This window comes from Nomascus leucogenys, chromosome 4 (genome assembly GCF_006542625.1).
Source record: "Nomascus leucogenys isolate Asia chromosome 4, Asia_NLE_v1, whole genome shotgun sequence".
NCBI classification, from domain to species: domain Eukaryota; kingdom Metazoa; phylum Chordata; class Mammalia; order Primates; family Hylobatidae; genus Nomascus; species Nomascus leucogenys.
Genome location: NC_044384.1, coordinates 104,644,488 through 104,658,159, shown reverse-complemented (window position 1 = coordinate 104,658,159; position 13,672 = coordinate 104,644,488). Strand labels below are relative to the sequence as shown.

Below are 13,672 nucleotides of genomic sequence, written 5' to 3'. Positions count from 1 at the left end.
CCAAGTTCTTTAATTGATTTTATTTTTTTACATAAAAAGTTCAGTAAAAATTGGATAAAGTAAAGTGATTTTAAGCAGTAAATCAATCTTATCAACATAGCACAAGGCTGGCCAAAACCACAAGGCAGCCTGCTTTGGAATATTTACATGATAACAAATTAAACCTTGCAGGAGAACTTAAACTGTCCTTACAAAGTCTTCCTGTGATCCTAGCATGTAGAGGCTAAAAGCAAAACGAAAACCAAACAAAAACCAGGAAAAAAATTATTTTCAATATATTCACATATACATTAAAATATAATACAGATCATCAGGGTAAAGGGTTGTGGGTGGGGATGCGCATGGGTCTGTGCGCTGACAGCACCGCCAAGGAGGAGACCCAGGTTTAAGAGTGGAGTCAGGTCTGGCCAGGGTCTTTTCTAAGCCCTTGCACCTCTGATGGCTTCTAACCGCATGCCAACAGCTCACAACTAGGTAATCACTTGTAGATGGAGTTCATTTTTGTGGCCTTCGGTTGACATCTGCAGGGTTGAATTCCCCAGGGTGATGTGTCATCAGTAGCACAGTGCTGACAGGGATGGGACAGAAAGGCCCACAGGATTTCCTCTCCCTAGAGTCTGTCTTACCTGACCACCCATCCTCCCACCCTGGCCCAACAGTCACTCTAATTCAGTGTCCTCTTTGGGTTTGTAAACAGCCCCAAACTTCTGCATGTACTTCTTAATGTACTCCTTGGTTTTGTGTTTCACATTCTCATTGCACTCCAGGTCCTCAGGATTCTTACAGTACTTCAGCTCCTTATTCATAACACCGTGAGTCAGCTGTCCAGGGCACAGGAAGAGAGACCACAGCCACCAATCAGAGCAGAAATGATATGCGGGGGAGGACAGGGGTGGTGATCCAGCCTGAAGGGCCCTTCTCACCAAGACAGGAAGTTAATAAGGGGGTAGATGTTGGGGCAGGCTGGTGCTATGATCACCAGAAAGGACAAGCTGAGCTCTGAAAATTTCGTAGAGAACTACTGATGTCATGTAAGGTGTGCATCCCTCCCCAGACCTTCCCTCCCCGTTCCTGGGTCCCCATCCCTGACATCTGACAAGAGAAAAAAAAATACTTTCTATGATGAAAAGGGCTTCTTAGAAGGTACACAGTTTGCCCAGAATGTTGCCTGGTGGGCTACCAAAAGCAAGGGGAGTACCTTGCGAGCCAGATGTTTAAAGTCTTCAGTTGTGGTAATTCTTCCCACTTTGCAGTCAGGTTTCCGGTAAGGGTTCAGGCACTGGACGATGAACTGGGACATCTGCAGGCAGAGAAAAGAGAACACGTTGCTCAACAGTCCAGAGAGGGCAAGGAGTTGTACTGAGGAAGTAACTAGAAAAAGTAGTGAGTAAAGCCAACCAATCCTTCTCCTTTTCCTCCCTCAGGTTAACTGGTTTGGACAGTGGAATACTAGTAAGCCAGTAAGATCTGAGAAAAGGATACGGGCTCAGCCTGAGAGGGAAAGAGCTCCCCTGGATGGACTAAGCAAGCCTTAAAGGAGGCTGGAGGGACTCAACAGCATGACTTCAATGCTGAGTCCTTCAGCAGCCCCAGGTTTCAGTCAACAAATTTTGTGTCCTTGGCATAAAGACAGTAGCTGGGTTCTCTGGGCCCTGGAGGCAAGGCAGGGCAAGGCAGGTGTTCCAGAGCTTCTGTGAGGCTTAGCAATCCCAGGAACCACAGGAATTTTGTCATTGAAGGGTAGTTAGATTCTTTAAGTGGTCATACCACAGCATGTGAAGCAGATAGAAGCATGATATGACAGCCAGCAAAGGAAAACCTGAGCAGAATCCTTTTCATTCCACCACTTACTATGTCCTCCCTGGGCTGTCTAAGTATGGTCTGTCCTACCCAGGTGCTCCCAAACACTCTAGAAATAGGACCTTCAGAGGTATTTGTGATGCTAAGATCACAGGGGACAAAGAGAATAAAGAGGCCAGTCATAGCCATTTCATCAGAGAGCACTTTGAACAAAGTCTACCCATCACTAAAATTCAGTGAGCCTTCAGGTGTTCAAAGAACAAGGCTATATCACAAGGTAGGTAGGCACTAAATAAACAGCTGCTGGTTCAATGAGCTGAAATACCAGTATGTTCACAAAGGGATCATAAGAAACTAAATTTTATCCCTGGATAAGCCTTTTAACTCAAGGTTTTTCTGGGGTTTCCTGGCCTCCAAACTCCCTTCAGTCTATCCCCTCAAACACAGATAGGGATTTCATTACCCCCTGCTTAAAATTCTGCAATGGTTCCCGATAACCCACAGACACATAGTTCCTATATGAAGAAGCACAATACCATTCCACCTCATTTTCAACAGCCCTCCCATACCTTGTGCTATAGCCCATCGGGCCACTTACAACTCCCTGGAAGGGAAGATGCTCTATCTTGCCTCTGTACATTCTATTGACATAAGTTAGATCCCCTGCTGATCCATCTGGCCAATTCCTACCCCTGATTCAAGAGCCCTTCCTGACAGCCCGGATTGTGGCTCCCAGCCCTAATATGGCATACTTTTCACACAGCTGCCGCTACTTATTTACAGGTCTGTTTCTTCCAAAACACTACAAGCCCCTTCAATGAATGAAGATTGGAGTTTAGAACCTAGATGCTATGAAGCAGACAAGTTTAGTGTCTTGATGGCTGGTAAGACACACTTCTGATAGCATAAAAAGCATAAAAAGGAGCAGCATTCTCCCAAGCCCTGGAGAATTAGGCAGCTACCAAATGAGATATTACAGAAAGAGAAGTGGACTTTGAACCAGAACGCCTGAGTTCAAATCTTTTGTCTAGAACTTGTCTTCTCTGAACCTTAAGAGTTCTTTCACCTGAATAAGAGGAAAGGCAATCTGTCTTGCCTACCTCAAGGGCTGTTGTGGGGACAAAATGAGTCAATGGGTATTAAAGTGCTTAACCAGTTGAAAAAGGCCACACCTCTTTCGCCAATGTGTCATTACATAACAACTAAGTCAAATCACAGAAGCAAGAGGAATACCCAAAGACACAGGCAGCCTACCACTACATATAGCTTTCTTTTGCCATAGATGCTACAGAAGGCCCACAGTCAAACAAGCAAATGTGGTCTGAGAGGGGCTCCTGTCAAGCCAAGAAAAGATGGCTGAAGAGTTTTCAGTGCGAAAAGAAGCACTTCGGCAAGACACACACACAAGGAACACCTTGTGTTCCTGCCTACCTTGGGGCAAAGGAGATACTCGATATACTTAGGACAAGAAAGGAAAGGGTTCAGGTTTAAGCCTGAGAAGCTTAGTGCTTATATCCACCAAACCTTACCTCTTTTCTGAATACTTCTTTGCTTTTCTTTGCTAGTTCACTGGAGGTGTCTGCTTCTGCTGTCTTGGGCTTTTTTGAGGCCTAAAAATGGAGGAGAAAACACAGCAGTGCTGGCATGAGAGATCAGTTTAGTGATGCCCTACTGTCCCAGAACCCTCCTTTCTTTCCCCTAGGAGGGATACCTGATTCTTGGTATTAGAATCCATTTAGAGGCCCTGACTCAGGTATAAGGCCTGGAGTCAACTTGGCTATTATGTTTCAAATCCTGTTATACGGTTTGGCTCTCCTTCTTATAAGTTAAGTTCCAATTTTCTACCCTAAGTCAAAGCTACAACTTTGATATAGCCACACATTTCAGAGTCACTCATGTCCCTGTTCTGGGTTCAGCTCCCTGAACTATCAAGCAAGGCCTGCACAAAACAAGCTCCATCTCTCCCACCTCTGAAACTCCAGGATTCCAGGACAGAGGCAAAATGCTCTGTTCTGAAGATTCTTGAATACTCATCACCTTTCCTCCAAAGGTGGAGTTGGCTAGACTGTAGAAGACAGTCTCAGCATGCAAGAGAGGCTCCTTGGAGGTTGGTACCTTCAGTTTAGGAACAGAAAGATTAAGAAAGTATCACGATATTGACGGGAGGTGATGAAAGTCATCAAAGCCAGTGAACAGATAAGTAGACGATGACACAGAAGGTACTCTATGTCCCCAGCTGGCAAGATAATGACAAACCCAGGAACATTCCCTTCCAGCACTGCTGGAAGGAGGCTTCCAAGTTCCCTCTAACTAGGTACTGCACCAGGAGGGGATGAGTTGGAAGCTTTGGTATTCAGAGCGCCTGTCATGCAGGCCATCTCCCCATACCTTTGCCCACCACTAGCCATCAGGCCCCTTCCCAGTAAATGTGCTTTTCCATGGAAAATAATAATTATGAGCATTCCCCTCCAAATATAAGTTACTTCATAATGGATCTAGAAGCTGGAGTTGATATTATAGGTACTTCACATTTTTTTGTTAGGGGCATAGGGCAGAATAATTTTCCTGCTCCCCACCCATCTCCTGGTTCTGTTTCTTCCATTTCCATAAACAATATGAAGGCTCTGGTTCTAAAGCAGCTGGACTAGCTCCAGAGAAAGGTGGCACTCCCTTGGCTTTAGGCTGTTACAAATCAACTTTCTCTGCTGTGTCATAAAAGCTTTACGTATTTTCCATTTTTCCAATTTCTTCATGTAGCTGTATGGGGAGATTAGGGGGCAGAGTAAAAAGAACATAAAGATCCAATTTGTTTTTGAAGAAAACAAAACTAAGCAAAAATAATGCTAATAATATAAGTCTATTTGCAAGTGTTTTGCTTTGGGATTTTATTTTTTTTTCCCCCAGTTGTAGAGGGTATGAGTATGCTCCACAATAAGACCTCAGGTAGCAAGGGATCAAGCATTATTTGAGTAAGTCAAGAAAACTTCAACACATCCCCAGCTGTTCTCTTGTAGCTCTCAGAAGTGAGTAGCAACAGAAATGAGTACAGAAAGCCCCTTCAGGTCTGGGTATCTCAAAGATCTGGGTCCTATGGAAGAGGCCAGGCTCTCAGTGAGGGTACTATGTAAATAGGAATGTCCTGTTTCACTCTGGATAGGGTATGCACTCACAAAGCTAAATGAACCCAAAGCACTTTTAATAGATTTATAATTTAATCCCTGACTTGGTGAGGTTGGCGGGGGCGGGGGGAGGGTGGGGTGACCTTTAAAAACACAATTATAGAATACAATCCACTGAGCTCTGTCTAGGAGCTTTCTTGGTCCTCCTGAGTGCTGAGCAATTGGGATCGAGAAAAGAAATGATAAAATGAGGGGTCCCAGACTTACATCATGGAAATCATGAACCAAAATGGAATACTCTTGAGAGTACTGAAATTCACAAAACCTTCTCTTCATGGTCTGTGATTTGCAAATGGCATGGGAAATAATTTCAGAAACTGGCTAACATTTACTCAAATCCAATGCCAGGCAAAGTAACCAGAGTCAGAGTTGAGGACAGCACTTGTTATTGACATGAACTACCTTAGGACCCCCCCACTACAAAAAAGTCCCATTTAAAAATTTAGCAGGTAAGGCTGGGCGCGGTGGCTCACGCCTGTAATCCTAGCACTTTGGGAGGCCGAGGCGGGCGGATCACGAGGTCAAGAGATCAAGACCATCCTGGCCAACATGGTGAAACCCCATCTCTACTAAAAATACAAAAATTAGCTGGGCGTGGTGGCGCGTGCCTGTAGTCCCAGCTACTCGGGAGGCTGAGGCAGGAGAATCGCTTGAACCCGGGAGAGGTGGAGGTTGCAGTAAGCTGAGATCATGCCATTGCACTCCAGCCTGGGAGACAGAGCAACACTCTGTCTCAAAAAAAAAATTTAGCACGTGGGGCACAGTGACTCATGCCTGTAATCCCAGCACTTTGGGAGGCCAAGATGGGGAGACTGCTTGAGCCCAAGAATTCGAGACCAGCGTCTCTATAAACAAAATTTAAAAATTAGCTGGGTATGGTGGCTGTGCCTGTGGTCCCAGTTACTTGGGAGGTTGAGGTTGGAGAATTGCGCGAGCCTAGGAGGTTGAGGCTGCAGTGAGCTGTGATCACGCTACTGCACTCCAGCCTGGGCAACAGAGTGAAATGCTGTCTCCAAAAAGAAAAAACGCACTTTTAAGGAAACCACCAGAGAATAGGGTGGGGGCTCTGATATATAAAAAAGCAAGTGCTTCCAGATCCTCAGCAATAAGCAGTTTGTCTTTTCTCTATGTTGGCTTATATAGAGTATCAGTCAATTAAAGATTCTGGTGGAAATCTATGTGAGGCTGTGGACAGTTAAGAGTACACAATGAAATGAGCAGGCAAAGCACCTGGCAGAAAGCCAGAGTTTACTGCCTTTAGAAGCTGACCCTGCTGTCAGCCTTCATCTGTGGCACATTTGGATTCCTAGGAAATCTGTTCTAATTATGACAAGGCAGGCCTGAGTACCTTTATATTACCCAAGGTGAAGCTTGAGACCTTCTGGATTAGTTGGCAATGGCCTTAAGCTTATTGGGCAGTTCTGGCAACCATACACAGGCTGTGTAACACAACAGAATCATCCTTTATTATAAATATGGACATGACTATGTCACAAAGCCCATGTGACTTGGAACCAAGAGGATATGGCTTGAGTTATAGAAATGAGTCCTAACAAAGGCAGAGCAGGACATACCCAGCTAATACTTCTCTCTCCCTGTATTTAATTAAATACTGTTTAGAGGGCCGGGCATGGTGGCTCATGCCTGTAATCCTAGCACTTTGGGAGGCTGAGGCGGGTGGATCATGAGGTCAGGAGTTCGAGACCAGCCTGGCCAAGACGGTGAAACCCCGTCTCTACTAAAAAATACAAAAATTAGCCAGGCACGGCAGCGTGCGCCTGTAATCCCAGCTACTCGGGAGGCTGAGGCAGGAGAATCGCTTGAATCCAGGAGGTGGAGCCTGCAGTAAGCTGAGACCATGCCACTGCACTGCAACCTGGGCGACAGAGCGAGACTCTGTCTCCAAAAAAAAAAAAAAAAAAAAAAAAAAAAAAAAAAACTGTTTAGAACATAAAACGTAAATCATCCAGTGAGGAACTACATCTTTTGTGCAGCACGAATCTAGAAGCAGGAGGAGAAGCTGAGCCATCATAAACACTATCCACACAATTCAACCTAAGCTCTGCAGCACATGAACCTGTACATGTCAATTTTTAAAAGGTTAAGATCCTTGAAAATAATAAAAACCTAGTACAGCTGGTGTTCTGCATCTGTAAGGCCAGCCATGGATAGAAAATATTGAAAAAAAAAACAATAAAAATAATACAAATAAGAACCAATTTTAAAAAACCCCAATGCAGTATAACCACTATTTACATAGCATTTACATTGTATTGGGTATTATATGCAACACAGAGGTGATTTACAGCATATGGGAGGATGTGCGTAGGTGACATACAAACACTACGCCCTTTTATATAAGGGACTTGAGCATCCTTAGACTTTGGCATCCACGCTGGGGTGTCGTGAAATCAATCCCCTATGGATACAGAGTGACAACTGTAATGTGTCTCAAAGTATTCTTCTTTTGGTTGATTTTACTCGGGATCCTTTAGGCTTCATGAATCTGGATGCCTATGTCCCTCTCTCAAGACAGGAAATTTTCAACATTATTTCTTAAACAAATTTTATATAGGCTGAACGTGGTCACTCAGGCCTATAATCCCAGCACTTTCGGAGGCCAAGGTGAGCAGATCACTTGGGGCCAGGAGTTCGAGATCAGCCTGGCCAAAAAAGCAAAACCCCATCTCTATTAAAAATACAAAAAGGCCAGGCGTGGTGACTCACGCCTGTAATCCCGGCACTTTGGGAGGCTGAGGTGGGTGGATCACAAGGTCAGGAGATCGAGACCAGCCTGGCTAACACAGTGAAACACTGTCTCTACTAAAAATACGAAAAATTAGCCAGGCGTGGTGGCAGGCGCCTATAATCCCAACTACTTGGGAGGCTGAAGCAGGAGAATTGCTTGAACCTGGGAGGCAGAGGTTGCAGTGAGCCAAGATCACGCCATTGCACTCCAGCCCGGGTGACAGAGTGAGACTCTGTCTCAAAAAAACAAATAAACAAACAAACAAATTAGCTGGGCCTAGTGGTACATGCCTGTAATCCCAGCTAACTCAGAGGCTGAGGCACGAGAACCGCTTGAAACTGGGAGGCAAAGGTGGCAGTGAGATGAGATCACACCACTGCGCTCCAGCCTGGGCGACAGAGCAAGACCCTGTTTGAAAAATACATTGGCTCTTGATGCCACCTCTCTGCAACTCCCTCAATGCAACAAATACTCTAAAACTACTATTTTAACATAACATAGTTAGAGGAGATCTATTATACCTTATGACTGTTAATTAAAAGCCAGGAGGTAGCAGTAAATAAACTGCTGCCTCAATTGTGCAAGTAGTAATAATTCAGGTCAGAGGTGCTCAAAGGGAAGATTTGACTTTACATTTTACACTTACCACCACTTACACTTATCTTGATGGTGAGTACAGGACAATGAAGGGAACAACAATGGATGGAAAAGAGAAAAGGAACAGTCTCACAATATTTAGTCTCATCATCAAAAGCTTTTTACTACCAGACAGCACTCTTCAAAGAATTATCTGCCCATTACATGCCTTCCCCATGTCACTCCATACAGCTCTCTCTGTCTCCAACAAGCACCAATTTACTGATGACTCAAACCCAGATTTGCCTGCCTAGCAGTCACTGCAGAGAGCTCAAACTCCACAATGAACTTATCTCCACACCTCCTCCTGCTCTTTCTTTCATTCCCTAGACTGAATGATGGGATCTTATCCACCCAAGCTAAGAATGAGGGTGGCAGGCCATCCATGACTCCTTACTCACTTGTTTGCTAAACCCTCAATCCTGCTTTTCAGTCTTGGCAAGATTCCCCAACATCTCCAGTCGTAGTTCCTAACTTTGCCTAACTATTAACACTCTCCAATTTGATTTCACTATTACTGATCTCACCTTTATTAATGAGCCCATTTCACTAGGACACACATGTGACTGTCTGACTCCCTTGCATTAAAACCATTTATTGACTCCCAAGTACCTATTATACAGTATTACATTAACCATGCTAGCAGAGCACTAAGACTTCAGACAATTTAAATCTAACCTACTTTTCCATATCTTGTCTTGCTAACTTCCCTATATGCATCCAAACTCTCACCAAACCAAATTATTTTTCAGTCTCCTATATATACTGGCTTGTCCTGTCTTAAGCCTTTGCAAAAAATCACCTTATCTACCTAGCATACTCAGTCCTGGTTACCTACAAGTAAAACTGTGCTCCTATACATCTCAAACCATGTATCTCTCTGTTCCCAAAGCATTTCATACATTCTTCTACTATAGCAATTATCCCACTGTATTCTTGCTTTATAGACTTAAATGGAAGACCTAAAACCATAAAAATCCTAGAAGAAAACCTAGGCAATACCATTCAGGACATAGGCATGGGCAAGGACTTCATGTCTAAAACACCAAAAGCAATGGCAACAAAAGCCAAAATTGACAAACGGGATCTAATTAAACTAAAGAGCTTCTGCACAGCAAAAGAAACTACTATCAGAGTGAACAGGCAACCTACAGAATGGGAGAAAATTTTTGCAATCTTTCCATCTGACAAAGGGCTAATATCCAGAATCTACAAAGAACTTAAACAAATTTACAAGAAAAAAAACAAACAACTCCATCAAAACGTGGGCAAGGATATGAACAGACACTTTTCAAAAAAAGACATTTATGCAGCCACCAAACATATGAAAAAATGATCATCATCACTGGTCATTAGAGAAATGCAAATAAAAACCACAGTGAGATACCATCTCACACCAGTTAGAATGGCAATCATTAAAAAGTTTGGAAACAACAGACACTGGTGAGGTTGTGGGAAACAGGAATGCTTTTACATTGTTGGTGGGAGTGTAAATTAGTTCAACCATTCAACCATTGTGGAAGACAGTGCGGCAATTCCTCAAGGATCTAGAACCAGAAATACCATTTGACCCAGCAATCCCATTACTGGGTATATACCACAAGGATTATAAATCATTCTACTGTGAAGACACATGCACACATATTTTTATTGCAGCACTCTTCACAATAGCAAAGACTTGGAACCAACCCAAATGTCCATCAACTATAGACTGGATAAAGAAAAGGTGGCATATATACACCATGGAACACTATGCAGCCATAAAAAAGGATGAGTTCATGTCCTTTGCAGGGACATGGATAAAGCTGGAAACCACCATTCTCAGCAAACTAACACAAGAGAACACAAAACCAAACACTGCATGTTCTCACTCATAAGTGGGAGTTGAACAATGAGAACACATGGACACAGGAAGGGGAACATCACACACTGGGGCCTGTCAGGGGGTAGGGGACTAGGGGAGGGATAGCATTATGAGAAATACCTCATGTAGGTGATGGGTTGATGGGTGCAGCAAACCACCATGGCACATGTATACCTATATAACAAAACTGCACGTTCTGCACAGGTACCCCAGAACTTAAAGTATATGTGTATATATATATATATATAATAAATAAATAAATAGAAGAAGCCAATCACAAAAGGCCATGTATTGTATTATTTCATTTATATAAAATGCCCACAAGAGGCAGATCTATCAAGAAAGAAAATGGATTGGCTCATGCCTGTAATCCCAGCACTTTGGGAAGCCGAGGTGGGCAGATCACAAGGTCAAGAGATCGAGACCATTCTGGCGAACACAGTGAAACCCCATCTCTACTAAAAAATATTAAAAAAAATTAGCCGTGCGTGGTGGCGGGTGCCTGTAGTCCCAGCTACTCAGGAGGCTGAGGCAGGAGAATGGCGTGAACTCGAGAGGCGGAGCTTGCAGTAAGCCGAGATCGCGCCACTGCACTCCAGCTTGGGCGACAGAGCAAGACTCCATCTCAAAAAAAAAAAAGAGAGCACATGGACACAGGAAGGGGAACATCACACACTGGGGACTGTTGTGTGGTGGGGGGAAGGGGGAGGGATAGCATTAGGAGATATACCTAATGCTAAATGACGAGTTAATGGGTGCAGCACACCAACATGGCACATGCATACATATGTAACGAACCTGCACATTGTGCACATGTACCCTAAAACTTAAAATATAATAATAATAAAATTTAAAAAGAAAATGGATTAGTGCCTGGGCTAGGAAGTCACTGCAAATGGGTATGAGAGGTCTTATCAGGAGGAGGAAAATGTTCTAAAACCAGATTATAGTAATTGCTGCATAATTTGGTAAATTACTAAAAGCTATTAAATTGTAAATCTAAAGCGACTAGATTTTATACTAGGTTTATTATACCTCAATAAAGTTGCTGCTGCTGCTGGTTTGTTTTTTGTTTTTGTTTTTTTGAGATGTAGTCTCGTTGTCGCCCAGGCTGGAGTGCAGTGGCACAATCTCAGTTCACTGCAACCTCCACCTCCCGGGTTCACACTATTCTCCTGCCTCAGCCTCCCAAGTAGCTAGGACTACAGGCGCCCCCCACCACGCCTGACTAATTTTTTGTATTTTTTTTTTAGTAGAATTGGGGTTTCACCGTGTTAGCCAGGATGCTGTTTTTTTGTTTTGTTCTGTTGTGTTTTGTTTTTTTTTTTTTAAAAAAGCTTGTCCAGACTTGTGCTTCTGGTCATGACAGATTAACTGTTAAATGAATTAGCCCTCTCAGAGTTAAAAACTGGAAAACTAGACAAAATACATGAAAAAGGCAGTTTGCACACATTGGACATTAAGCAGCACTAAACTATGATCCTGAGACAAGGGACAAAATGAGGTAAGCCCTATGATTACCTTGGCTTTTCTGCCTGGAGAAATTTACCAGACTCTGGGGCAGAGAGGAAAACCCAAGCACAGCATGGAGTTCTCAGTGAGCTAAGGAGACAGGGACTGGAATTTAGAGTATCTGAGATAAACTATAAGCTAACAATTCTCAGAGCTCACAGAAGGCGGGGAAACATGTGAGCTTCCATCAGCTAAAGTGAAGAGATATCCATTAGATAACCTGTGGCATTCAGTGGAGATCCCAGACAGGCGATGCCTTAGGAGATACCCTAAGAGAAAAAATTACTCTGGACTCAACCCGACAAAGATTAAGAACAGCCTCTAAAAAAATCAAGGTGATCCACAAGTAACCTGACTGGCTATCAGAACAAAGCTCAACATTCTTAATGGAAAGTAACAAAATTCTGAAACTCAACAATGTAACAGTCACAATGTCCAGTGTTCAACTGAAAATAGGCAACTATTAAAAAGCTATTATAAATGTTCACAGTTATGAAAGAAAACATGAACACAGTGAAGAAATTAAAACTACTGGGCCAAAGGGACAGACTCCTGAGAAGCACATGTGGCATCATGTTCCTGACTGCCCTCCCCAACCACAGTAGCATTCCTGGTGGCAGTAGATTGGTCATCTGGAGAACCACTACTGGCTGAGCATGCCCTACCTGACCACAGGGCAGGAGTATGGCTACACTGTAATGCACAGGGCAGAGGCCTTTGAGGCCATGAAGACGGCCAACACTTCCAAGTTCCCCTCAGATAGATTTGTTGTAGACTAGCTCGACCATCTCAATGTCACCAACAAATGGTCTTAACCCTGAGCTATCAAACACCCCCCAAACTCTTAATTTTTTTTTTGAGACAAGGTCTCACTCTGTCACCAGGCTGAAGTGCAGTGGCATGATCTTGGCTCACTGCAGCCTCGACTTCTGGGGCTTAGGTGATCCTCCCACCTAAGCCCTCCAAGTAGCTGGGACTACACATGTGCACCAACATGCCTAATTTTTTTTTTGCATTTTTTTAATGGTTTTGCCATGTTGCCCAGTCTGGTCTCAAACTCCTGGGCTCTAAGGATCCACCTGCTTTGGCGTCCCAAAGTGCTAGGATTATACAGGTGTGAGCCACTGCATCCAGCCCCCCTTCAATCTTGCAGATCACAGGGCTGCCCTGTCTTTATCTGGTCATGGAACTCAAACTGTAGCTTCTATAAAAATGTAAGCCTATGGATCAGAAACTTATTAAAACACACAAATATAAAACAAAAAAAACAAAATAAAAAACACACAAATATGAGTATAGTGGTCTGCATATAGAATACCTGGGACTCTAACCCCATTAATACTTAAAAAATATCAGGGATTTCCTGGGGAACACATGGTATAAAATGTATTTTGAAAAAAGCTACAATAAAGCTACAAACTATGATTTGCAGGTATTTGCTTAAGTATGAGATACTTGATAGGGGCTTTATCATGCAAAGTTAGTTTGCTTAACTGCCAACACTTAAGTGCAGTTTTTCAGTTAAACATATTCCTAAAAATAGCATTTTATTCTGGGACTTGACTACAAAAAGTGGACATTTAAATGAAGTAAAAATGGCCGCATGCAATGGCTCACACCTGTAATCCCAGCACTTGGGGAAGCCCAGATGGGCAGATCACTTGAGGTCAGTAGTTTGAGACCAGCCTGGCCAACAGGGCAAAACCCCATAAAAATACAAAAATTAGCTGGGCGTGGTAGCAGGCGCCTGTAATCCCAGCTACTCGGCAGGCTGAGACAGGAGAATCACTTAAACCTGGGAAGCAGAGGTTGCAGTGAGCTGAGATCGCACCACCGAACTCCAGCCTGGGCAACAGAGTGAGACCCTGTCTTGAAAAAAAATAAAATAAAAAATGAAAAACACGATGAAGTGAAAGGTATTTATCAGCACTG

General features: G+C 43.4%; 1 protein-coding gene across 4 annotated transcripts in view; it reads right to left on the bottom strand.

Annotated features, from left to right (window-relative positions):
- The window catches only part of SETD2 (SET domain containing 2, histone lysine methyltransferase), a 148,990-nt gene continuing 135,318 nt past the window's right edge, over positions 1-13,672 (bottom strand). For all 4 annotated transcript variants that reach the window (XR_004029763.1, XM_030811916.1, XM_030811918.1 and 1 more), the window contains 3 exons: positions 3,330-3,410; positions 1,199-1,300; positions 1-821 (listed from right to left, as the gene is read on the bottom strand). Coding sequence is in view for 3 of the 4 variants with exons in the window: in XM_030811916.1 (XP_030667776.1) it covers positions 660-821; positions 1,199-1,300; positions 3,330-3,410 (345 nt within the window). In the remaining variant the exon portion in view is untranslated. The remainder of the gene's footprint in view (positions 822-1,198; positions 1,301-3,329; positions 3,411-13,672) is intronic.